General features: G+C 41.4%; 1 protein-coding gene across 6 annotated transcripts in view; it reads left to right on the forward strand.

Annotated features, from left to right (window-relative positions):
* The window catches only part of myo16 (myosin XVI), a 360735-nt gene that overhangs the window by 12002 nt on the left and 321156 nt on the right, over window positions 1–27577 (forward strand). For 2 of the 6 annotated variants that reach the window (XM_059646418.1, XM_059646419.1), the window contains exon 2: window positions 11754–11897. The exons of 1 other annotated variant lie outside the window; for it this stretch is intronic. In XM_059646418.1, the coding sequence (XP_059502401.1) occupies window positions 11754–11897 (144 nt within the window). Of the gene's footprint in view, window positions 1–7090; window positions 7109–11753; window positions 11898–15952; window positions 16192–23279; window positions 23415–27577 lie in introns of those variants that run through there. 3 more of the 6 variants (XM_059646422.1, XM_059646423.1, XM_059646421.1) reach the window with 3 other exon arrangements.

A 27577-nucleotide genomic window follows, 5' to 3' on the forward strand; every position in this document is an offset into this window, starting at 1 on the left:
CTGTATTCCTCATGCAGATGGCCTCAAGGCCCTCCGCTTCTTCCTGTCCAGCAGGCCCGACCAATCCCCCTCCACCGACACCCTCTCCGCCTAGCCGAACTCGTCCTGACCCTCAACAACTTCTCTTTCGATTCCTCCCACTTCCTACAGACTAAGGGGGTGGCCATGGGTACCCGCATGGGCCCCAGCTATGCCTGCCTCTTTGTAGGTTACGTGGAACAGTCCCTCTTCCGCACCTACACAGGCCCCAAACCCCACCTCTTCCTCCGATACATTGATGACTGCATCAGCGCCGCCTCTTGCTCCCCAGAGGAGCTTGAACACTTCATCCACTTTACCAACAATTTCCACCCCAACCTCAAGTTCAACTGGGTCATCTCCAACACATCCCTCACCTTCCTGGACCTCTCAGTCTCCATCTCAGGCAACCAGCTATTGACTGATGCCCATTTCAAGCCCACCGACTCCCACAGCTACCTAGAATACACCTCCTCCCACCCACCCACCCTCCTGCAAAAATTCCATCCCCGATTCCCAATTCCTCCGCCTCCGCCGCATCTGCTCCCAGGATGAGGCATTCCACTCCCGCACATCCCAGATGTCCACGTTCTTCAAGGACCGCAACTTTCCCCCCGCAGTGGTCGAGAATGCTCTTGACCGCGTCACCTGCATTTCCCGCAACACATCCCTCACACCCCGACCCGTCCACAACCACCCCCAGAGGTTTCCCCTCGTTCTCACATCCCACCCCACCACCTCCGGATACAACGTATCATCCTCCGACACTTCCGCCATCTACAATCCGACCCCACCACCCAAACTATTTTTCCAACCCCACCCTTGTCTGCCTTCCGGAGAGACCACTCTGTCCGCGACTCCCTTGTCCACTCCATATTCCCCTCCAACTCCACCACACCCGGCACCTTCCCCTGCAACCGCAGGAAGTGCTACACTTGCCCCCACACCACCTCCCTCACCCCCATCCCAGGCCCCAAGATGACCTTCCACATCAAGCAGATGTTCACCTGCACATCTGCCACTGCGGTATATTGTATCCATTGCACCTGGTGTGGCTGCCTCTACATTGGGGAAACCAAGCGGAGGCTTGGGGACCGCTTTGCAGAACACCTCCGCTCGGTTCGCAACAAACAACTGCACCTCCCAGTCGCGAACCATTTCAACTCCCCCTCCCATTCCTCAGACGACATGTCCATCTTGGGCCTTCTGCAGTGTCACAATGATGCCGCCCGAAGGTTGCAGGAACAGCAACTCATATTCCGCAAGGAAACACTGCAGCCCAATGGTATCAATGTGGACTTCACAAGCTTCAAAATCTCCCCTTCCCCCACTGCATCCCAAAACCAGCCCAGTTCTTCCCCTCCTCCCCCCACTGCATCACAAAACCAGCCCAGCCTGTCTCTGCTTCCCCAACCTGTTCTTCCTCTCACCCATCCCTTCCTCCCACCTCAAGCCGCACCTCCATTTCCCACCTACCACCTCATCCCGCCTCCTTGACCTGTCCATCATCCCTGGACTGACCTATCCCCTCCCTACCTCCTCACCTATACTCTCCTCTCCACCTATCTTATTTTCTCTCCATCTTCAGTCCACCTCCCCCTCTCTCCCTATTTATTCCAGTTCCCTCTCCTAATCCCCCTCTCTGATGAAGGGTCTAGGCTCGAAACATCAGCTTTTGTGCTCCTGAGATGCTGCTTGGCCTGCTGTTTTCATCCAGCTCCACACTTTGTTATCTTGGATTCTCCAGCATCTGCTGTTCCCATTATCTCTTATTCCACGACATTTCTTGCTTTGTACAAATGCCATCTCACCCTTAACTTCTTCATCACTTTTGAGAACATGCTGAATTTGCAAATTAACGACCTATCAAACTCACTACGGAAAGTTCGGGCCAATAACTAATGACTACCCTAATGGTATCCTATTGATAATCTGATCATTTTCAATGGCTTTTTGCTTCAAAGAATTTAAACCACAGGATAGAATTTTATTGTGGGACAGCTTACAACTGGAGAAAAGGCAACGGGAGTATAAAGTATCTTCTATTTTCAAGAATTGGTTTTGACAAGCTTGAGATAACTAGGTATCGAGCTGGATGAACACAGCAGGCCAAGCAGCATCAGAGGAGAAGAAAAGCTGACGCTTCGGGCCTAGACGCTTTGTCTGAAGGGTCTCGGCCTAAAACATCAACATTCCTGCTCCTCTGGTGCTGCTTGACCTGTTGTGTTCATCCAGCTCTACACCTTGTTATCTCAGATTTTCCAGCATCTGCCGCTCCTACTAACTGTGACAAGCTTGGCTAGTTTGATCATGATATTAGCATGCCGCTTCTGAGCTTCCTGAGGCAATAACAGTGTGCTGGGATGACAACATCGCACACCTATCAATGGGAGGCTTTGTATTTACAGGGTTTAGAATGGCAGTGCCCAATATTTCTTTATAAAGGCAGAAGAATGGTCGTTGGAAGACATAAGGTTGCTATTGTATCAGTGATATTGGGAACTGCAGATGCTGGAGAATCCAGGAGAATAAAATGTGAGGCTGGATGAACACAGCAGGCCCAGCAGCATCTCAGGAGCACAAAAGCTGACGTTTCGGGCCTAGACCCTTCATCAGAGAGGGGAATGGGGAGAGGGAACTAGAATAAATAGGGAGAGAGGGGGAGGCGGGCCGAAGATGGAGAGAAAAGAAGATAGGTGGAGAGGAGAGTATAGGTGGTGCTTTAGGACATGGTCGAGCAGTTTCAAGGCCGAAGAGATTACAAGAGAGTTGCAATTGGAGAGAGATTCCCTGAGGTTGGTCCGGAGGGAGGAGGGTAACTTATTCAGGTTAGGCATCCCTGGAAGAGGCTTCGCAGTGAGGTTAAAATTGTATCAGTGATAATGGGAACTGCAGATGCTGGAGAATCCAAGATAATAAAATGTGAGGCTGGATGAACACAGCAGGCCCAGCAGCATCTCAGGAGCACAAAAGTCTCCATCTCAGGCAACCAGGTTGTAACTGATGTCCATTTCAAGCCCACCGACTCCCACAGCTACCGAGAATACACCTCCTCCCACCCACCCTCCTGCAAAAATTCCACCCCCTAATCCCAATTCCTCCGCCTCCGCCGCATCTGCTCCCACAATGAGGCATTCCACTCCCGCACATCCCAGATGTCCAAGCTCTTCAAGGACCTGCAACTTTCCCCCCGCAGTGGTCGCGAACGCCCTTGACCGCGTCTCCCGCATTTCCCGCAACACATCCCTCACACCCCGCCCCAGCCACAACCGCCCAAAGAGGATCCCCCTCGTTCTCACACAACACCCCACCCACCTCCGGATACAACGCATCATCCTCCGACACTTCCGCCATCTACAATCCGACCCCACCACCCAAGATATTTTTCCATCCCCACCCCTGTCTGCTTTCCGGAGAGACCACTCTCTCCATGACTCCCTTGTTCGCTCCACACTGCCCTCCAACCCCACCACACCCAGCATCTTCCCCTGCAACTGCAGGAAATGCTACACTTGCCCACACACCTCCTCCCTCACCCCTATCCCAGGCCCCAAGATGACTTTCCACATTAAGCAGATGTTCACCTGCACATCTGCCAATGTGGTATACTGCATCCACTATACCCGGTGTGGCTTCCTCTACATTGGGAAACCAAGTGGAGGCTTGGGGACCGCTTTGCAGAACACCTCCGCTCGGTTCTCAATAAACAACTGCACCTCCCAGTCGCAAACCATTTCCACTCCCCCTCCCATTCTTTAGATGACATGTCCATCATGGGCCTCCTGCAGTGCCACAATGATGCCACCCGAAGGTTGCAGGAACAGCAACTCATATTCCGCTTGGGAACCCTGCAGCCCAATGGTATCAATGTGGACTTCACCAGCTTCAAAATCTCCCCTTCCCCCACGCATCCCAAAACCAGCCCAGTTCGTCCCCTCCCCCCACTGCACCACACAACCAGCCCAGCTCTTCCCCTTCACCCACTGCATACTAAAACCAGTCCAACCTGTCTCTGCCTCCCTAACCTGTTCTTCCTCTCACCCATCCGTTCCTCCCACCCCAAGCCGCACCTCCATCTCCAACCTACTAACCTCATCCCACCTCCTTGACCTGTCCGTCTTCCCTGGACTGACCTATCCCCTCCCTACCTCCCCACCTATACTCTCCTCTCCACCTATCTTCTTTTCTCTCCATCTTCGGTCCGCCTCCCCCTCTCTCCCTATTTATTCCAGAACCCTCACCCCATCCCCCTCTCTGATGAAGGGTCTAGGCACGAAACGTCAGCTTTTGTGCTCCTGGGATGCTGTTGAGCCTGCTGCGTTCATCCAGCCTCACATTTTATTATCTAGGTTGCTATTGCACTGTTCTCTGACTCTTCCCCTGAGGTCATATTGGAAGCAGTGAGAAAACATTGTTACCTGTGGATGGGAGGAAGAAGTCTGACAGAGTGGAGTGTTACTGAGGTACAGAACAACAAGAGTGTCGTCCCTTAGAGCTGGAGACAATACCAGAAAAGATTTGAGGAGCAGGCAAGTTGAGTGACATAACATTTTAAATGATAACTTCTTTTGGACTCGGCTCCTCAGAACAGCAGACCTTGCTATTCCATTTTCTGTCCAGGCATTTCATCATAACATTATACAAACAGTTGACCAGCACAATAATCTTCATCTAAGTGCCATCTCTTACCCATTGCTCACAGACGTCATCCACAAATGGTCTTATTCCAATCCTAACACACATTCTGCTTCTCAAACTCCAAACTCTGTGGTTTCTTTCTTTAAAGGGCAAGAAAGCATCAAACTCCAGGGAGAAATTGAGACCTGGGATGGATGTAGAATAACTGACACATCACCCTTAATCTCATTCTTTATTTTTCCATCTTGTTTTGGTCCCTATAGATAGAGAACCTAGTGGTATAGTGGTAATGGTCTAGTAATCTAGAACCACAGGCCAAAATTCTGGGAACAAGTGTTTGAATTCCACCGTTGCAGATGGTGAGATTTGAATTCAATAAAACCTTAAATTGTAGGCCAACCATGGCATGAAAATCTGCCTGCTTCACTAATGTCCCGAGGTAGGGAAATCTGATCTTACCTGGGAGCCAACTTGTCTGATTCACTTATAGTATAGCCCTACACTTTGGAGGACACTGACATCTTTTGTTTTAATGCTGTTGTGTGGCCACTTTGCAGCAGGGACAGGAAGCTAGCTTACGCATTGGAACAGGAACATCACAGGGCTCATTGCTTGCTTTCTTAGCTCTCAGTGAAGAATTTTTGCCTACTTGGGATGATCACAGTATCGCTGCCTTATCTTGTTTCTTGCAGCTGCACTTACAATGAAAGTCAATCACATAGACGATGATGTAAAATAACAACGCATTTTGAAATGTGAAATTCCACTTTTAATCAAGTGTTGCTTGGGCCACCTGCGGAAGCGTTTCTTTTTTTGTTTCTGTCCCACAACATGCACTGTGAAAGGCTCATTGTAGCTGGCAGTGATATACCCGATGCACAGTTGGGATTTGAATAGCGAGTTGGCAGTGAGAATCCCAGCAGTGGGGAATACTTCTACTACTATAGCTGTGAGTTGCTGTGAACACTGTGTTCTATCAGTGTGGTGCTCACATCATGAGGTAAGCATTAGAGAATTGCGTGAGACAACTTGTTGGAGCTCATGAAGAGAAATCCTCTGTGAAACTCCCCGAAATTGACACCTTGCCGATTTTTGGTAAAGTACAGCTGCAGATCACAGTGGAAGTTGTAAGAGCAAGGAGATCTATTCTATACAGTGTAGACAGGCAACCCAATAATGATGAAGCTGTTACTCCCAAAAGCAACTCAATAGTAATTCCAGTAATAACTCGCAACAAATGGGAAGCCATCAACATGCTCATAAATGTAGAGAAGGTAGAGAAATATCCAAAAATGTGGCTGTTTTACTTGAAAGGTGGTGCTAAATAAGTAATGACAGTTATGTGATGGAAGGTTTTTGTAAATCTTTGTAGTCTTTGATGTGAATGAAAGTAAATTTGAGGAAACAAAGGAAATTAGTATAAATAAATAAATCAGCAGTAGTTGCAACAGAGAGGGAAATGCTAATTGTGGTTGAAAGTAGTCAACTTTTAAAGAAGATACCTGAAGAAATGTCATTAAAAAGTGAGAAATCATGATAGAATATTTATATTAACATCTGCCTTTTATAGTCTGTCACTAGAAAACATCCTGGAGGCAAAGGCTTTGTAATAAACCATGCATAAAACTGTAAAATAGTACTTCAACCTATATGTGTGAAGACAAGCAATCTCAGCAGATAAAACTGCTCATTTCCTTCGATGAGACTGTAATGGACATTTTTGAATGGAAGGCATTTTCCAGGTTAGATAACGCACAACTGGGGAAAGAGCACATACTGCTGCTTTTCATGAGTTTTCAGCTGTTGTAAACAATGAATATTGTGCATCTGTACCTTTATATGGAGTGTTAATGACCTTACTTCTGAGCCAGGATGCCCAGTTTCAAGTCCCACCTGCTTCAGAGATGTGTAATTACATCTCGCTGACTGGTTTGATTTGGAAATATTGGTGAGCACATTTTCATTTTCACTTGCACAAGAAATTATTTATGATTTTCAAATTGAGATTCGTTTTTCACATTTAAATTTGTTAAAGGAACAGATTTTTCTAATGGTCTCTGTAAGCTGTTTTCCATGATTTGTGAAGCTGTGATGTCAATGATATGTCAAACAAGCAGGAAAACATCTTCAGCAATTCACCCTCAATGGCCAATGTGTTTTCCATTGCTTGATTATAGACACAATGCTAAGGGATGCAGGGTTAGTGTATCAATGTCATAAGCCATAGTTCAGGCTTTGTTCCATTTATTTACTCATAGGACATGGGCATTGCAGGCTGACTAGTATTTATTTCCTATCCCTAGTTGCCCCTGAGAAGTTGGTGTTCAGCTGCCTTCTTGAACTGCTGCAGTCCTTGTGCTGAAGATCAACCCACAATTCCATTAGGGAGGAAATTCCAGGATTTTCACCAAATGACACTGAAGGAGTAATGATATATTTCCAAATCTGGATGGTGAGTGGCTTGGAGGGGAACTAGCATGTATCTGCTGTCTTGTCCTTCTAGGTTGAAGTGGTTGTGGGCTTGGAAAGTGCTGCCTGAGGACCTTTGATGAATTTCTGCAGTGCATTTTGTAGCTTGTACACAATGCTGTTACTGAGTGTCAATGGTGGAGAGAATGGATGGTAGTGGATGTGGTGCCAATCAAGTGGTCTGCTTTGTCCTGGATGGTATCAAGTTTTCTGAGTATTGTTGAAGCTGCACCCATCCAGGCAAATGGGGAGCATTCCATCATTCTCTGACTTGTGTCTTGTAGATGTATTTAGGGAAATCACAAGGTGAGTTACTTGCTGCAATATTCCTACAATCCGACCTCCTGTTGTAGCCATTGTGTTTATGTGGTGAGTCCAGTTGAGTTTCTGGTTAATGGTACTCCCCAGGATGTTGATGTTCGGGGATTCAATGGTGGTAGCACAATTGAATGTTGAGATCGGTGGTTAAATTGTCTTCTATTGGAGATGGTCAGTGCCTGGCATTTCTGTAAAGCGAATGTTACTTGCCACTTGTTAATTTAAATCTGGATATTGTCTGGATCTTTTTGCATTTGAACATGGACTGTTTCAATGTCTGAGGAATCGTGAATAGCACTGAACTTTGTGTAACCATTGATGAACATTCACACTTCTGACTTTGTGATGGAGGGAAGACCATTGATGAAGTTGCAGAAGATGATTAAGCCTAGGACATTGCTCTGGGAAACTCCTGCAGAGAAGCCCTGGACTTGAGATGTCTGATCTCCAACAACCATAACCCTATTTCTTTGTGACAAATATGACTCTGATCAGTGGAGAATTTTCCCTTCATTCTTATTGATACCAGTTTTGCGAGTGCTCCTTGATGCTGTTACATGTGGCCTTAATGTCGAGAGCTGTCATTCTCACCTCACCTCTGGAATTCAGCTCTTCTGTCCATGTTTGAACCAAGGTTGTAATGAGGTCAAGAGCTGAGCAGTCCTATCAGAACACAAACTGGGCCTCAATGAGCGTTAATGAAGAATGGACACTCCCTCTTTGTAAGGGGGAAATCATGTCTAAACAAAATTGTTTCACTTTTTAGAGGAGGTGATGAAGTATGTAGATGAGGACACTGCAGTTGATGCAGCCCACAGGGATTTCAGTAAAAAATTCATATGGCAGACTCATTAAGAAGCTAAGAGCCTATGGGATCTGTGCCTCAGATCTTTTCAGCATTCTATCTTTAAAAACTCACCAGTTTGGTGTTGAGTGAACGCAGTATGGAAACCATGATTTGGCAAATTGGATCCAAAATTGACTGACTGGCAGGAGGCAGATGTGGATGGTTGAGGGGTGCTTTTGTGACAAGGGGCCTGTGTCCAGTGGGATACTATACCATTTGGTGTTGGATCCCTAGCTGTTTATAACGTAAATAAACTATGCCTCATTCCATCATGTTCAGATGATCAGAGGTAATAAGTTCAAAGGTAACACAAAAACTGGTGGTGAGGCAAATAGCAAGGAGAGGATCTTATACCACTTGGCGATTTGGAAAGGCTGGCTGGATGAACTGAATGGCAGCAAATGAAACTTAATTCTGAAAAGTGTGAGGTGTTGCATTTTGAGAGAACTAACAAAGTAAAGGAACCTTATTAAACAATAGGACCATAGGAGGTTCAAAGGTACCTTGAACTCCATGTCCACCGATCTTTGAAGGCATCAGGGCAGATAGACAAGTTGATTGAAAAAAGTGTATAGGTTTATTAGCGAAGGCATTGAAAACAATAGTAAGGAGGCTATGATGGAGTGGTGTATAATATTATTTAGGCCACAGCTGGAGTACTGTGTGCAGTTTTGGTCACCACACTGAAGGAAGGATGTGATTGAACAAGACAGGGTGCAGAAGAAGTTTACTTAGACTGGCCTGCAGCGATTCAGCTATGAAGAAAGACTAAATAGCCTGGGGTTGATTTCCTTAGAGCAAGGAAGACTGACGTGGAGGTTGTGGGGTAGAGGTTGGGACTTGGCATCCGATTGAAATGAATAAGTTGAAAGTTCAATAACCAGGGATCAACATTTTAAAGGTAAGAAACTAATGTTTAGTTTTTTTTTCTGAAGAACGGCCCAGACCCAAAACGGCAGCTTCCCTGCTCCTATGATGCTGCCTGGCCTGCTGTGTTAACCCAGCTTTACATCTTGTTATCTCAGACTCCAGCATCAGCAGTTCCTACTATCTCCAAGGTTTTGAGAGGATTTGAGGAAAATGTTTTTCCACCCAGAGGGTGGTGGATATCTAGAATGCACTAAAAATCCAAACCCTATTGCTCAAGGCAGAAACTCCCAAGACACTGTAGAACTATTTATATGAACATTTGAAACACCATAGCATACAATTGTAGAAACCTATAAAATTCTAACAGAGCTAGTCAAATTAGATGCAGGAGGGATATGTTCCTGATGGTGTAGGATCCAGAAACAGCGGTCATATTTTAAGGGTAGAGGTAAAACTTTTAGGACTGGGATGTGGAGAAACCTGTTCATCCTGAGATGTTGAGATTGTGGAATTCAGCACCACAGAAAGTGGCTGGGACCAAAACATTGCATTTTCAAGAAGGAGGTGGTTGTGAGTATAAGGAGAGCCAGGTGGATCTCATTGACAATGAGATCCTATATTGTGGTTGTTAACCTGGGCCAATCAGGAGCCCTGGCTGATAGAAATACAGGATATTCAGAGAGTGTCCTCATTGTAGGGACTGGCTCTGAGATGACTGGTTCACATGTAAATAAAATGTGAATTGATGACAGGATACTGGCCTCTGTGCAGTTATTTCAGAGATCGATATAATTCTTGTGGCTAAAGGGATCAAGGGACATGGAAGGAGTGAGGTATTAGAATATTGAGCTTGATGATCAGCCATGATGAAAATTAATGGAGATGCAGGTTTGAGCAGTCAAAAGGCTATATCTACTCGTTTTTTCTAAATTTCTTTGTGTCTAAGGCAATAGGCCAAATGCCAGTACATGAGATTAGAATGGATGGATGTGTAATGTCACAGTGATGTGGACATGATGACCTGAACTATTTCTTTCGATGGTGTTTAAAAAAATTCAGTGACCCATCCACACTTTAAACAGTGACAACAGAATAGACATTGCAGAGTGAAGTTACACTAAAAATCATGGTGTTTCTGTAAGGTCTAGATCTGGTTCACTTGCACATTCATCAAAACATAATTTGAATGCATATGCATCCTTCTACATACTTTTTAAAAAAAAAATAAATTCCCACTCTTTACAGCATAAAGTGGGCTATTGTATGTATCATGGATTAGAAACCAACCAGGCTTGTCCCTTGAAGGCAATTACATTGACAATATGACAAGTGATATTCCAGTGCAAAGGTGCCCATCTCAACCTCAGTCACCATCACTGCAAAGAATTCAGTGCTGTCAGTTGGTAATGTGTGTGATATGCAATATATCAGAAAGTATTGAATGCAGACTATATATGTAAGTATGTGATATTTTAGCCTTGTAAGACAATTAATGCTATAAACAATTTTCAAGATATCTGACTTAACATACCTTGCCTGTACATAATGGTGCTACCATAGGCGAACATGTTTGTAGCATTGACAGCTGGATTTGAATACAAATATTGTCCACAGTATTAATTTTATGCCGATTCCAGTAAAAGACCAAACCTTCAGGAAAGGAAAGGAAGACTCAGAGAATGTTACATCACAAAAAGAGGCAATTCAATCTATCAAATCTGTAATGTTATTCTTCACATAAGCTATCGGGTCAAATCTCAATCTTATATTTACCTTTATAGTTCTTCAGTGTTCTTAATTACAGAGAAAACAGGGAAAAGAGGGATTGAGAGATAAAACTAAAACAGAAAAAAAGTGAATTAGGCTTTTTTTTCGAAAATGGGCACATTCATCTTTTCTATGATATTAGAGGAGTACCAAGGGAATAAGTGATGTTTCCTCCCTTAAATATCACAAATAATATATTCTAGGCTATTCAGATGGTGAACCAGAGTTAAAACTTAACAAAATACAGAAGTTTGAGGATAATGATGATGCTATTGGTGCAATTGAAAAATGTAATTGACTAATCCAGAATCACCTCTAGATTGATTCTGAAGTGTGTGAAAAAACACAGGGGAGGACTGCCATTGAAGGTTTCGTATTAATTATTTGCAAAATGGATATTTTTGCTTGGTTGGAAAATGCTGTAACACTTAATGATCAGCAATGGAAATCTGTACAAGCAGAAATGTGTGTTCTGTTGCCAAGAATTTGATTTGTAGTTGTGTATCATAAATCAGTTGCAAAAATTGGCTGCAAATGTACATAACAGCAATTATTTTCAGTCAGGGGTTACACAGGGAGAGGAGACAAATCCAAGTTGTTAAAATAAACATTAGTTTTTTTTTATTTTTCGCAACTAGGAAAGCATGTATTAAATTGTATTAAGAAAAGCGTAAACTAAGCAAAAATTGACAAGTAAATTCCTAACACCAATCAGATTTTAAGTTAGCAGCAGACTCTGAATTAGTACAGATAATTATGTTTCAATTAGATATTTAAAAAATGATATGTCCACATTCATGAATCAATGAGAATCATTCTCCTCAAGCCCAACAGGAGGAGACATCGTTGAAAGTAAAATATCCGGTGCCTTCATTGGCCATTCAAGGGTATCAAGAAGGAAGAAGAATGTCATCAGAGAGGTTGGCATCTTCTGAGCCCATCTGGAACAGTGAGGAAAGGGGACGGAGTGGTAGGTCAACATTTCAAATCATGATGGTGGAATGGGTTTTGCAATTAAGTTCTTGAGCATGTTAAAGTGAATGCAAGCATTATAAAGTCCTTTTGCCTGAAATTGCATCTTGTATATCTTCATTTAAAGGCCAACTTGCCATAATTAAATTCTGAGTAAGCAATAGTCAGTGTCTTCAGATTCAGGACTACACAACAGATCTACGCAACACGCGAGATCGTCTTCTTCCAGGATTTGGAGTGAATTACTGTTGCTGTGATCTCTTTGAGGAACATATATCTATGCCATGCAAGGATTATGTTCTAACAGTGAAAGCTTAAACTGCACATAGCACAGAGGTTGATAGAGGGAGGGAGATTGGGCGGTAAGCAGCATGAGATATGGACAGTGGATGGCCAAAGTTGGAAGCCTGTCTGGGAGAGGGTAAGGAGATGTGGTGGAAACATCACCAGTGAAATAAGGAAAGGTTGTTAGTGAATGGGTGCAGTACAGCTGCAGGTGGTTAGGATTTTATCATCAGGAAACATGTTTGAGTTTTTCCCTAAAGGGCAAAATCAGGGCTGTCAATGTCTAGGCCCAGGGCATTGAATTAAGGCAAATGAGAAAAAAAAATCTGGTGTCATGACTGTGATAGGTGAAGGTGGGATACAGTGAAGTAGAAATATTATTGAGGCTGTAGGAAGGAAATTGATAGTGTTGTGAAGGAGATGGGGTTTCTCAAGGTGAATGATTTAAGGGTCAGGCTGGAGATGGGCATTGTGGTTATTGTTGGATATTGGGGTGGAGTGCAGACATACAGATGACTGTATGCTTGGGTCCAGTGTCATCAAAGGAGTCGCCGGGGTGTTATGGTGGGGGAGATGATCCTAACATGGAGATGATCAAGGAAAATGGCATGGAGCTTGGTGGGTACAACGTACATTTCAACACCTTGCAAAAACGTCTTTGGCCTAGACTCTAACAGCCAGAAGAATGAGCATAGTTGATGTCTGGAAACACCATCACATTCCTCACCAAGTCACATATCATTCTGACATAGAAATGTATTGCAAAATCTTTTTTTTTTTGCTTGGCCAAATCCTGGAAGGTCATACCTTGTTGGGGCACCTGGCAGCAGTTGGCAACGGTGGGAGAAAGGACAGCATTCCCTCTGGGCTCCTTCCTGCAGGGAGCAATGTGTTTGGCAAGTTTGGGAAGGCAGAGATGGAGGTCATTGACAAGAGGCAAAGAAAGAAGGATAGAGGGTCAGCATTTATAAGTAGGAAGCTTCCAACGCTAGCGAGAGGGCCACAGAGATGAACTAGAGCAGGCATGCAACTGCTGTAGGGAAAGATGACCCAACAGACAGAAAGGGAAAGAGAAGTCTGAAGCAAGGAGTTGGAACAAAGTCTCAGAAAGGTGGGTCAGCATTGAAGAAGCACAGCCATGAATACAGCAGGCTAAACCTATTAATGATGGTTAGAAAACGGAGAAATCATAATGGAAGAAGCCAACAGCTGCAGGAGACTAGAGTAAACAAAATCCCAGAGTGCAAAATCCTGTTGTATCTCGGCAATGAGGTAACTGGCGTTTTGTGGACACAGAACATTACCAGTAGGAGCTTCTGCAAGTGAATTCATCACTCAGATGATTAGAGATCAAGACTTAAGTTCTAAATGCTGATGGATCTGCAGTATCAAGTGAATATAAATTATAAATTGTTCATTCTTGTAAGTTACACCTTCCTACTAATGTTTATGAAGACTTGTGGCCAGTGGAATAAATATATCTAAATAGCTAACAGCGCTGAGGTTCTACCTTCACAATGCAATGCAGTGGTTCAAGAAGGCTGTTTACCAATTCAATGTCCATGGCAAATCCTGCTCTCCATCAAAGTTGCAGCCTGGAACTATGGATAATGGCTGTTGAGGCTTCAATTTCTTTCTATCATGTGACTGATCTGAGGTCTTTTCTATTCCTTCCACTCACTATCAGTATGTGTTGGAGATATTTACATGTTCACACTTAATCTGTTCATGCTAGAACCAAACCTTCCTTAGCCATCCAATCCTGGGAATGGGATTAAATTCTGAGTTTCTAGCTCAGAAGCAGGGACAATACCCACTCAGTCACCAAGACCACATTGACAGTGAGGAATGGTCGATAAATGCTGGTCCTAACACCAATACAGCATCCTATAAGTGAATAAATCAAATGTATTCTGAAAGACTGGGGATACTCTAAACTGGAGGAAACTCCAATTTAACAAAGCCTAAAATATTTTTGTCTGTTCCTTTTAATCTTGTCACAAAATTTAGGATAAGGAAACTTACCTCAGAACAACCATGACCGCATCCCAAAACCAGCCCAGCTTGTTACCGCCTCCCTAACCTGTGCTTCCTCCCACCTATCCCCTCCTCCCACCTCAAGCCCCACCCCTATCTCCTATCTACCGACCTCATCCCGCCCCCTTGGCCTGTCTGTCCTCTGAGGACTGACCAATCTCCTCCCTAACTCCCTATCTACACTCACCTTTACTGGCTCCACCCCTGCCTCTTTGACCTGTCTGTTGCCTCTTCACCCATCTTCTCCTCTGTCCATCTTCTTTCCACCTCCCCCTCTCCCCCTATTTATTTCAGCATCCCCTTCCCCCTCCCCCATTTCTGAAGAAGGGTCTAGACCCGAAACGTCAGCTTTCCTGCTCCTCTGATGCTGCTTGGCCTGCTGTGTTCATCCAGCTCTACACCTTGCTATCTCTCTTGACATCTAAGGGATAGCCATTGAACCAAATGGAGAAATGAAAAATCTCAGTGTCTACTCCTGTTTGTAGACAGTTAAAATTCAGTAGTGACTAAAAATGGAGATAATTCAATGCAGGTATTTTATAATGAAGAAATCTAGATTAGTAAAATAATGCTGCATGTTGAAAGACATATCCCTGTCCCACACAGGGCTAGAATTGAACCTAGTCGTTGGCGCTGTGAGGTAGCAGAACTAACCACTAAGTCACCATGCCATCCCAAAAGGGTGGCACAGCGGCTAGCACTGCTGCCGTGCTAGGGACCCAGGTTCGATTCCACTCCAGGGTGACTACCTGTGTGGAGTTTGCATGTTCTCCCTGCGTCTACATGGGTTTCTTCCAGGTGCTCTAGTTTCCTCCCACAGTCAAAAGATGTGCAGGCTAGGGGGATTGGCTGTGCTAATTTTCCTGTAATATTCAGGGATGTGTAGATTAGGTGGGTTATTGAGGATGGGTCTGAATGGGGTGTTCTGAGGGTCAGTGGCATTTGTTGGGCTGAGGGGCCTGGTTCCACACTGCAGGGATTCTATGATGAAAATGATCAATTTGTGGTGGGGCATGCAAAACAAATCAAGAGATAAGATCCCCCATTGCTTAATTTGGTGAAGTACATTTTAACTAACTACGTTGGGCTCTAAAATATGTGAAAACCTTCAACCAACATCATGTTCACTAAAAGTGCTTTGAGGCTCTTGTGTTTTTGATGTAGTATACAATAAATGTTACAACAAATGTGAAGGTTAGCTTTTATTTTACTGTTAAATTAACTTGACATTAAAATGCTACTCTGATTAAAGTAGCAATAGGCTGTGTTTGCTGGGCATTTATTTTGGGTTTGAGAAAATTAATTGTAAATTATTATAGGATCAGCAGTATGGCATTTTGACACAACGATTTGGACTGTGAGGTTGACTTAAAATGAAGACAGGAATTTCTGAGAGAAAAACAATCATTTTTGTTTTTCACAATATTTGCATAAAAATACTTTAAGATTAAACTGCTCGGAGGAAGTATATGCCAAATACAAAATCTGACCCTTTCTAAATGCTATTTCCCAGTATAAATTAAATCTGCACAGCAGTGCTCATTAGTAATACTTCTGAAGTCATTTTAAAGTGGTTTCCTTTACTGGCTATAAGAGTTAAAAGTGCTGCTTTAAACACTTCAATCCTGGAAGGGTTCAGCTGTGTACCAATTAAATCTTCCCTTTTCCAGGGATGTGGAATTAGAAGTATTGTCAATCAATTGTGCTATTATAACACGTGCTGTAGTTACGGATCAAGAGGTTTATCCTGACTCGAGCTTATCGAGTGTTGTAGAGGGCTGCTTGCTCCTGCGAGGTCCTCACATACAATTTCTTTTTAAATAATGTATATTGAGGTAAACAGAAAACCATTTTGGGACACTGATGCATTTTTTGGTCATGGATGCTTCATCGTGGAAGAATATTAGGACCTCTAAGATGACAACATTTTGAATGGGATAAAATGTCCCATTACCATTTCATTAAATGCTGTAAGTAGCAAAGCTGACCTTTCCAGTGACTGTTTGAATATCTGTCTTGCATTTTAATTGATGTATATGAAAACAGCTCATTTGTTAATTCAATCACTGTACTCCAATAGCAGAGAGGCTTTAGTATAAAATGGTTAATAGTTAAGCAGCAAAACTGCTCAGCATGCTGTATTCAATTTTTAATATCTTAGACACTTTTCACTTATAATGCTATTTGTGGGCAGTGTAGCTTTCAATGTTTGTGATAACTAAAAATATGATGAAATGATGCTGCTGCAATTTTAAGAAATCTTCATTTCCAGGCATTCTAGCCAATTGCAGAAAAAAAACCTCTGCAATAGAGCTTCATTTAAAAAAAATACTTTTTATTGAAAATCACAGATTATGAATTGACTATTTGGATGTTTTCTTGTAGATTTTAAAGTGAATTATTTCAACCAAATGTTCGATGTCTTTGTCTTTGTTTCTTGGTTTATCCAAAAGATTGTAGCTGTGGAATCTGTTAACTGCAGCAAAATATAAGGCTGTCTAAGTTTCTGGTCTACTGCATTGCTGATCACACCATAGTCTAACTTGAAATGGGAATGTTTGGCTTATCTTAATCCAGATTTCTCTCTGTAACCCATACTTGTCATGTTTTTGTGCTATTTGTTGACTGATATTTTAAAGTTGCAGTTGTGGGTATCGAGACATAAATGTCAGAATAATGGTAATTTCATAAAATAAAAATATGCTGCACTCCCACTGACCCTTCAAACTAACCAGTTACTACAGCAAAGTTTGAAAAGCCATTTAGAGATAGGACAGGTTCTTTGAAAGAGAAGAGTAAAAATGTGCAACCAGCAATTATTTTTGAAAGGAAACTGTTTACTTTAAGAACACTTCAAAATTAACACAATAACAGAGAAGCTCATGCTGTTGTACATAAGGCAATGTTGCAAACTTGGCTGGAAATTGTAGCCTGTTAGGTCAGACTGAGAAATTGTGTGGTGCTCTATGGATGAATAGAAACATAAAGGGGTGTTACCAGAACAATGCACACTGCAGCTTCTAATAAGTAGGTATTTTCTTCAAAATGGATGGGAGTTGATGACTATTACTGTTTATTAATCTCGTCACATTGAAGAGCTCTTGGAGGGGAGGTGCAACATCTAAAAGTAGATTTTTATGAAGGATGTTCTGTGGAACATGTTCAGAATCTCTGTTAGGTAAAGCAGAGGAAGTCGCTTTGAGGAGTACTAAAGCAATAGAAGGTTTACATGTTCAATGAAGGTAAATTGTAGCACTGCAGGCTAAATCTCTGCTACTAGAAATTAATAGGCATAAGAATAGTGCCAAAGGAAAACAAAATGTAAGTTCAGTCAATAAAATCAAACCTTACAGCAGTTTTTAATGATCTATAGTCGAATATGGATCAGTCTTAAAGTAGCATGAACATTTTACACAGTTAGATGGTCAGGCTGGTGTTAGCATATAAATCTAACCATTGCTACCATCTGATGGTAGATGAGCTATGAATAAATAAAAGTAAAATATACTATGAAACGCTGAAGAGCTGTAGCAAATTGAAGGCACTTAGATTGTAAACTAATTAGAGCAAGCATTGGTAAATATCAAATTCTTTGATTAGAATCTACTTTTTTTTCATTTTGAGATTTATTCAGACATCTGTGTGTTTGGATAGTAATTTACAAGATACACTAACAGATGTTTCAGTGTTATTGTCGATATATAATAAGGTAATTGTAACAGATACCATTCTTGTCACATTGGTTTGCTCATGGGAAATGTAGTAAATTAGCAGTAAAACTATCAGGGAGAAAATAACACTGAATACCTGCTTCTTAATGATCAAATGTGTGTGAATTATTGTAGTTAAGAAACTTCAGATTTTAATTTCTAAAGGGCTGGATGTTCAGGAAAGCCCATGGTGGCTTGGGGATCAGATTTTGTGATTATCCCACAGTCAATGGAAACATTGTAGGCATGTTTGAGGTGTGTAGCCTGTTGCTAAATGCTTTCTTGAATGGCTTCTCACTAGTAGGGCTCAAGGTTGTCTAAGGCCAATATGAATTAAAGCTAGCTGCATTTCTTACAGCCAGTCATCATCTCTCAAAGGGGTGAAGTATTCTAGCTGCATTGGGTGCTGCAGTCATATCAAACACTCAACCAGAAACCTTTCTCCAGGAGTAAAGAGTAGAATTGGAGCAGCTGGAAATGGCTGGGAATAAGTCTGAGTAGGAAGAAGCCAGAACAATGGAGCAGCAGGCTGAACATGGAAAAAAAGGTTCACACATCCAATACTTAAAGCCTTCATGGAGAAGGTTGAAAGGAGGAGAGAGCTCATTTTTCCACAGACAGCAAGGATGTTCCCCAGACAAAGGCTGTAAAAAGAAATTTACAGATAGCCATGGAAGTCAGTGCCAGCAATCAATCCATAAGGAGCTGGGTATGGTGCCAAAAAGCATTCAAAGTCCTCATACCATCTGCTACCAAGTGCACCACTGCTCAAAGCATTGTTTGTCATTCAGCTTCCCAGCAATCAGGATCTTTATTGAACATGCATCTAGTCCAACTCAGTCTCATGCATTCACCACTTGTGCAAGCTTCAGACTAGCGTTTTCAGTCTTTAATTCATTTCAGCAATGACAGATTTTCAACCTTTCACTATTTTGTGTTCCTCTAATTCTAGTTTCTTAATTATCCCTGATTTTAATCGTTGCACTGTTGGTTATTGTGTTTTCAGCTGCCAGCGCGCTGAACCCCTAATTCCTTCCTATAGCTTACTATCTCGCTTTCATATTCATAACCCCAAGTTTGCACCGTACCTCTTGAACTCTGAGTTTTGGGTCAACTGCAGTATGGCTCCATGTCAAGTAGTTAAAATGCTAATATGAATACAGATACCTGTTTCTGTTATTACAGGTCATTACAGCCTACAAACATATTGCAGCACACTCACTTACATTCTTCTCTCCTGTAGGACAAACTAGCTCAAACTGGGAAGCAATTGGATTTGGGAGGGTCTGCTTCCTGTTCTCTGCCCCTTGTTCACCCTTTAAGTTGGCTCTGACAGCCAACAACACTCAAACCATCCGGTATGTTGTTCTCTTCCTGACAATGCACTCTCTCACACCTCACAATCCTCAACCTGCAATCCAGTGGGATGTACAAGATGGTAGAAATCTATGCAGTTCTTGCCATCCAAACACCTCACATTTCTCACCAATAAATGCTGCCTAACCAGCAATGCCCTCAACCTGCGAACGAATAAAGCGCCAAACTGTACCTCTGTATTGTTGCATGTATGGGACCAAGATCTCCTGCTTGATCAGTGGCACCTGTAGATTTGATTCTGAAGAAGAAACACAATCACTTGATCTGACAGTCTCAGCCATCAGATCAGATGCTCATATTTAGTATAAAAGAAAGGTGGTTGTGAGTATTGGAAATAAATCATTTCACTTCCAGGATGTCTGTGCAGGAGTTCCTCGGGTCTGTGTTCTCAGCCCAACCACCTTCAGCTACTTCATCAGTGACTTTCCCTCCATAAGGTCAGAAACAGGGATATACACTGATCATTCTACAGCAACTTTCATGACTCCTCAGATACTGAACCAACTCATAATCATTTAAACAAAAACTTGGACCTAGATAAGTAGCAAGTTACATTAGTGTCAGCAAATGACTGTCTCCAACAAGACAGAATCTAATCATCTCCCCTTGACATTCAATGGGATTACTGTTTCAAAATCACTGCTGTCAATGTCTTTGGAAAGTAGCATTGATCAGAAACTGAGCTAAATACGGGGATTACTAGAGCAGGTCTGAAACTAGGAATTTTGTAGCAAATAGCTCACCTTCAAACTCCCCAAAGCTGTCCATCACGAGTAAGGCACAAGTCAGGGTTGCAATGGAATTGTCCCCACTAGCCTTGAAAAGTACAACTCCAACAACATTCGAAGTTTTAACCATCTCGGACCAAGCAGCCCACCACTTTGATACCTCAGCCACCACATTAAACCTTCATTGAATACACCATGGATATAGTGACAGCAGTGTATACTTGCAACAGAACTCCTCAAGGTTCCTTTGATAGCACCTTCCAAAAGTGTCACATCTACCACCAAGAAGGACAGAGGCAGTGGATGTGTGAAACCATCACTACCCATAGGTTGGCATCCAAAAATTACACTATCCCGATTTGGAAATGTATTTCTTCAGCTCCTGAGATGCTGCTTGGCCTGCTGTGTTCATCCAGCTCCACACTTTGTTGTCTTGGATTCTCCAGCATCTGCAGTTCCCATTATCACCTATGTCTGCCCAACTGCTTTATGTTGTCTTTGGGCTTTGTCTCCACCCATCATTTACTCTCTCTCCCCGCCCTCCCCACACCATCATCTGTATATATAAAAAAAACATTTTTTCCCAGCTATCATCAGTTTTGAAGAAGGGTTTCTGGATCCAAAACATTAACTCTGATTTCTCTCCACAGATGTTGCCAGACCTATTGAGATTTTCCAGCAATTACTGTTTTTTGATTCAGATTTCCAACATCCATAGTTCTTTCAGTTTTTTTTTTGATGGAATGTAGCCTGTTTTGTTCAGAGAAATGGCTTATGGTCTCCCCAAAGAGTTGCAAATTGTGGAGGAGCCTAAGTCTCGAAATAGGAACAAACAAAAAGTCAATTAAGGATTCAGCAATCCCTTTGAAAACCATTTTTATCTCTTGTAAAGCTGTCCATCAATTATAGGTTATAATTTCCTGTTGAGGAAACATTCAACCCAATTGACACCTCTTAATCTTGTTTAAATAAATGCACACATTGAAAAATCCTTCAAAGAAGGATCAAGTTATTATAAAGTAATAAAATTATTAGTCACACCAATCAGCAATCCACTGCAAGCTATATGAACAAATCCCTAACAAGCTGAGTCTATTAGCCATTCTTGGAGTGGGGCAAATATTTATAACAAAGCCATCTGGAAACTACATCAAGCAAATGTGGTTGACTCTATGGCCAGACATCTGTTTGTACACACTGATATCAGAAATGCAAAATGAGTTTGTGCTCCAATGATTGTCTAATAAAATCAGCTCAATGACAAGGGCAAAGCTCTGCTTTGTATGATTGATATTTTTATTACCTTTCAAATAATGTGAGCTTTGCAATTTTTTTTTTTCAAATTTTTGGATATTTATTTGGACAAACTTGAAATATGCCATGACACAATTTTCACCATTTAATGGTAAGGTACTGGGGAGTGTTGCTGAACAAAGAGACCTTGGGTTGCAGGCTCGTAGTTCCTTGAAAGTGGAGTCTCAGGTAGATAGGATAGTGAAGAAGGTGTTTGGTATGCTTGCCTTTATTGGTCAGTACATTGAGTATAGGAGTTCGGAGGCCATGCTGTGGCTGTACAGGACACTGGTTAGGCCATTTTTAGAAAAAAAATCTGTCATTTATGGTCTCCACGCAATAGGAAGGAGGTTATGAAATTTGAAAGAGTTCAGGAAAGATTTACAAGGATGTTGCCAGAGTTGAAGGGTTTGAGCTATAGGGAGAGACTAAGTAGGCTGGGGCTAATTTCCCTGGAGCATCAGAGGCTGAGAGGTGACCTTGTAAAGGTTTATAAAATCATGAGGGGTGTGGGTAAGGTAAACAGACAAAGTCTTTTCCCCAGGGTGGGGGAGTTCAAAATTAGAAGGTGAAAGAGGAAGGATTTAAAGGGGACCTGAGAGGCAACATTTTCACGCAGTGGGTGGTGGGTGTTTGGAATGAACTGAGAGGAAGCAGTGGAGGATGGTATTATTACAACATTTAAAATTCATCTGGATGGGCACATGAATAGGAACGGTTTAGAGGAACATGGGCCAAATGCTGGTGAATAGGACTAAATTAAGTTACATTATCAAGTCAGCATGAACTAGTTGGACTGAACGGTCTGTTTCCATGCTGTGCAGCTCTATGACTCTATTTGTTGTTGGTTCACAGCAATTTGTAAAGGTAAGAGTGGATATTTTGGCGGAAGAAAAGGGAACATTTTAGGAAATTTTATTTTACTAACAAGACCAAAGACTTGCTAGCATGATTATATAACCAATTGATTGTGTATCAAAAGTGTATAAACCAGGCATGGGAGATATGTGGGTGGATGGAGGGGTAGGAGGTGGGTGATGACACAAGGGATTGTGAGTTTTGAACATAATGAGGACATTTCCCAGTGAAGGGAGGTGGGCCGTTTAGCCTGCCAACCTCACAAACTGCCAGATTCCTGACTATGGCCCAACATGCATCTGTTGCCCAGCTCTCTGACACAAAAATACATTGGATGGGTTCCTCCATGATGGAGGCAGGACTATAGAGTCTTGAACGTGCCAGACTGCAGATACCTTGAAAGAGATGCTTTCTGAGAGCCTCCCTCCTTGCCAACAATCACAATCTGACAGCTCTACTTCGAGTGTGGTGGGATCGTTAACATGTTCAAGCTTCTGCTTTGTAAATAACCTTTTCTAGTTTAAGTTATTACATAACCACAAATGTCTGTTGCTTCAGACAAGGTGTTCCCGCAGTGCTGTCATCAGGTTGGATGAGATGGTGACAAACTACGAGAGCTTTGTCATTATTTTAATCAACCTGTTCAGATAGACGATGACACAAGTGACATTGGACTCATTTAGTAAAATCTTAATGCCTTAATTGTCCTTCAATTGCTTTCTTAATAATCCTACTTGCCTATTCTACAGAGCAAATGCGACCTTGTCTGTGAAACTGCCTCTTAAGTTAAAAAAAAATTGTGCGGTGTCATGAACAAAGTGGACAGGATGCTGATCACATTGCAGCACTAATGATTCAATCGCCCATCCCCCTTATTCACCTTTACCCTCTGCACATAACCTCATGGATCAACCTTTTAATCATTTACACTTATGTCACTCAGTGTCTACTAATTTTGCTCTGTAATGCTTCTGTGAAGTGGCCTGGAATGGTTTGTTAGAAAAATATAACTAATATGTTATTTCAGTTCATTAATCTATTCTCCAACTTATTTTCTGTCTTTGCTTGATTGCGTGATTTCTCATATACTAGGTGAGAGAGGGCAGAAGACTTAAGGTTGCATTTCACCTCCACTTCTTTGGCAGTAAACTGCTGGAACCCATCATCTGCTCATTCTAGAAGTCGTGCAATTTTCATTTCCACTGAAATCTGAGATCGAAAACACAGGTAAATAGTATCCTTCAATTTAGGGAGATGCATTTTTAATCTGCACAGGAATTAATTTCCTGCTCTACTTAACTCATTTTCCAAGATAGAATTTCTGCATAACCATGGATTTACACATAAAAGATTTGTGCATCAGCTTTCGTTTTGTTGGTAGCGCACTCTCATCTTTTAAATCATAGGGTTCCAGGTTGAGCATAAAAATCAAATTGACACCAGTGCAGTGCTAAGGGAGCACTATATTGTCAGAGGTGGTGTATTTTTAACAAAATGTTAAACCAATGCCCTGCCTACCTACTCAAACAGAAGTGAAAATGTCATTTCACCAGGGGAAATATGAAGATATCTCAGGCATGCTGCCTATTATTTATTTATTAAATAAACATTTCAAAATGCATTATCTTCTTACTATACTATCGTTGTTTGAGGGAGTTTGCTGAGTGCATTTTAGTGGACATGTTTCCAATGATACAGAAGAGATTACTTATCAAGAATATTGCATAATTTTCACCAGTTGTGAAGCAGATTGAGACAAATGGTGGTCGTGAAAAGCCCTATATAACTATATCTTTATTATATTCTGAGTGGTTCATGCATTACCAACTGTATTTGAAATAATTTTTACAAAAGAATGTTTCCCCCTCCAAAATACAAACCCAATACAAAAACAATGTTTTATCTAAGATTATCTCTTTAAAAAAAGTGTACAAACACATGATTATCTCGGTCTTGTTCTTAAAATTTCCAAAAATGATTCCATTTGGAAGGAATGGGACTCAAGGTCTTTAAATATTTTGTGAGGAAGTATTAAGGTTGCTTTTCATGGTCATTTGTCTACAGTAAACTACTGGTTGATCTTCAGATATTTTGGGTCATATCACAGATATGACAGGGACATTTAAAGGAATTTTAGATAAGCAGATGAATAAGCAAGGAATGAAGGGATATGAACCATGGGCAGACTAAAGGGATTAGTTTAATCCAGTGTCATGTTTGACACAACACTGTGGGTTGAAGAGCCCATTGCAGTGCTGTATAGTTGTATGTTCTATAAGTTGATTGGTGGCAATTTAAGATTTTCCACACTGATCAAAACCTAGTTATACTGAGTGAACCCAATTATTTTTTTCTGACATAATAACTGATAACTTTACAGTGTTCTATGCATGACCATAGTGCATTGTTCAGCAAGATATCAGGACAGCACAGTTTCTGGAGGCACAGGGCAACTCTGATTGAAAGTTCCTGATTTTTCTGTTCACGTGCGGGTGCCAGAAGTTGCTGTCAATTTTATTCCTCAATAATTATGAGGGCTATTAGCACACATTATTTTTATTGCAAAATAACTACCATCACTGTCTCTTGTACGAACCTACCTATGAGCAGAGACTGAAGCATGGGAAAATGAACCCTCTTTCAAGTTGCGGCGTCTTCAATGGCCCTCTTAGCTTTGATCCGGTTGATTTACCAATATAGGTACCTTCAACTACAACGTCAGGATTGTCTGTTGCTATCCTTACCTGTTTTATTATGGTATATAATAACAACCTAACAGACTTTTTGTTCAATTTGCCTTTTTAAAAATTTTGCTTCCCTATTCATATTTTATCTGCAAGTTGATGGATATGAAATTCACAATTACTCCAGTTAGATGACGAGCTTGTTCAAACTACCAAGAGGGAAATTATCCGTGAGTGTCAGGTTTATCTCATTTTTGATGGTAATTTGGTCTTGTGTCATTTTTAAAATTTTCAGTCATGATCTACTAACTCCTTACCACTGCAAAACAAAACATGAAGGCACTCCAGTACCCCAGTATCTATCAATGAACTGTGCTGAAATCTTATTTTTATATATCAGATTCTGCTTGTCATCTGCTTTAAAGAAATGTATTGTAACTTCACCTTTTCATAAACCACTTTCTCCTTTCAGTACTAAAGAATGTACACTTTTTTAAAGCTGCATCTCTTTGTCAACTGTTGATGTTAAGGGAGCATCACTGCTACAGAATTCCAGACTGTGTATAAAGATCCCATTGGCCATCCCTTGAGCTAACCTCACAATTTGATTTCAGGCTACGGCATTCAGAGTGCCTACATTTATAGAGTACTTCCTGCTCTTCCGTTTTCTGAATTATCGCTACTTAGACCAAAACATCGTAAGAGATAGAAACAAAAAGCAAGCCATTTAGCCCAGTGAGTCTGTAATGTCTACCAGATGTTACTTATTCATTTCTGTTTGCATTGTCTGTTCATTTATTTTGTCTTGAATGCAGTTACTTTTATGCCTTTTAGCCCCCTTGTAGTTTCTAGCCTTATCTGTTAATTTTACCCTTTTGATTTGAATACTGTATTTCTTTCTGTAACAATGTATTATTTCCTGTATTAAAATCTTTCTCTTTGGTCTTGACTCTATTCATTGGTTTAGCAGATGTTCCTTTGCCTCAAATATATAGTTTAAAATTCAGTCTATTTATGTAGTAGGCAAGAACAGACATCAGCATGGTTCAGATGGAAACTCTCCTATTGATACAAGTTCTAATTTCCCCAGCAGTAGTGTCATCACACTGTGAACCAGGACCTATTCTCCCACACTGGTTTTTGAGCCACACATTCATCTCTCTAACCTGATTTGTCCTATGCTAATTGCCATGTGGCTCACATAATAATGCAATGATTATGACCTTTGGAGTTTGCTTGTAGCATTGTCAAAAAAATATACAAATGGCATCATAATTATAAGGCAGAAAGCAGCTGAGCATGGGTCATCTTTACTGCGTAAATGACTAAACGCATTTGACATTTTGTTTTCAATTTCAAGAGGAGTTAACTCCTTTATAAGGAACACTGAGTTTTCAGTGTTTAGTGCTTTCTTCTGACACGAGACAACTTATTGGAAAATTAACACATTGTTAATTTAGTTCAGTAATCATTTGATTCACTTTCAAACTCTTTGCTTTATGATTAAATGTCAGCCTTTTCTCGATAGTAATAATCTTTGTAGTTTTATGTCACAAGGAATTTAAAAGGACATGAGGACATTATCGAAGTTGATGCCTCAGTGAAGTAAGAACAGATAGCTGCTATGACATTCAGCTTTCTCATAAGTTTAAAACCTAGGCTTTGAATGAATATGCAGGACCCCAATACAATTTTCTTTCGCAAAGAAGGGTAGGAGAATTCCTCTGGTGTCTTATAATATTTCAATTCTCTACCAATACCATCTATGAACAGAATATCTGGTCAGTTGTCTCATTGTGGCTTAGGGATATTATTGCTTATGTAATGGATGGCTCATTTAGTAGCATTATAATAGTGTGAAAACCTAATGTGTAAATTAAGCTGAAGCTTTTGGAATGTCCTGAATTCAGAAAATGAATTACATAGTTATGCACAATGGTTTTTTTTTTAAATCATGGAATCCTTACAGTGTGGAAATAGGGCCTTTGGTCCAACAAGTCCACACTGACCCTCAGAGCATCCCACCCAGACCCACTCCCCCCAGTAATCCACACATCTCTGAACACTATGTGGGCAATTTAGCATTGGAAATCCACCTAACCTGCATGTTTTAGGATTGTGGGAGGAAACCCATGCAGACTCAGGGAGAATGTGCAAACTCCACACAGGCAGCCACCTGAGGGTGGAATCAAACCCAGGTCTTTGGTACTGAGGAAGCAGTGCTAGCCACTGAGCCGCTGTGCCACCCTAAATGTTTTCTAAATGTTAACTCTTAAAATGAGCCACAGGGACTCACATTCTCTTTAAGGCTAATACATGAAAGTTGATTCACAACTAACAAACAGTAACATGATAACTTGGACTTGTGGGTTATATGCTTATGTTACTGTTACATTATACACATAGTTGACTGACATTTTGACTCACTGTGCAAAGAGAAAGATGGACAGCTTTTAGTTTAGACCATCTCATAGCATGGTACCAACTATCTGTCTTAAAGAGATAGTTTGAGATAATATACAAGTGTTTTCTTTTGTCTGAGTTTTAAATGTCCTTTTTCATTTTGTTGTTTTTTAATTTTATCCCTTTTGTCACGCTTCAATATGTCAATGTGTTGGAAATCAAACCCTGCTATTCATAATTGTTAAAAAAAAATTCTAACACAGCTTCCAATTTGCCTGCTACATTGACTCAGGCTAAAAAAAA

Source organism: Stegostoma tigrinum, chromosome 6, assembly GCF_030684315.1.
Source record: "Stegostoma tigrinum isolate sSteTig4 chromosome 6, sSteTig4.hap1, whole genome shotgun sequence".
In the NCBI taxonomy this organism is placed as follows: Eukaryota; Metazoa; Chordata; class Chondrichthyes; order Orectolobiformes; family Stegostomatidae; genus Stegostoma; species Stegostoma tigrinum.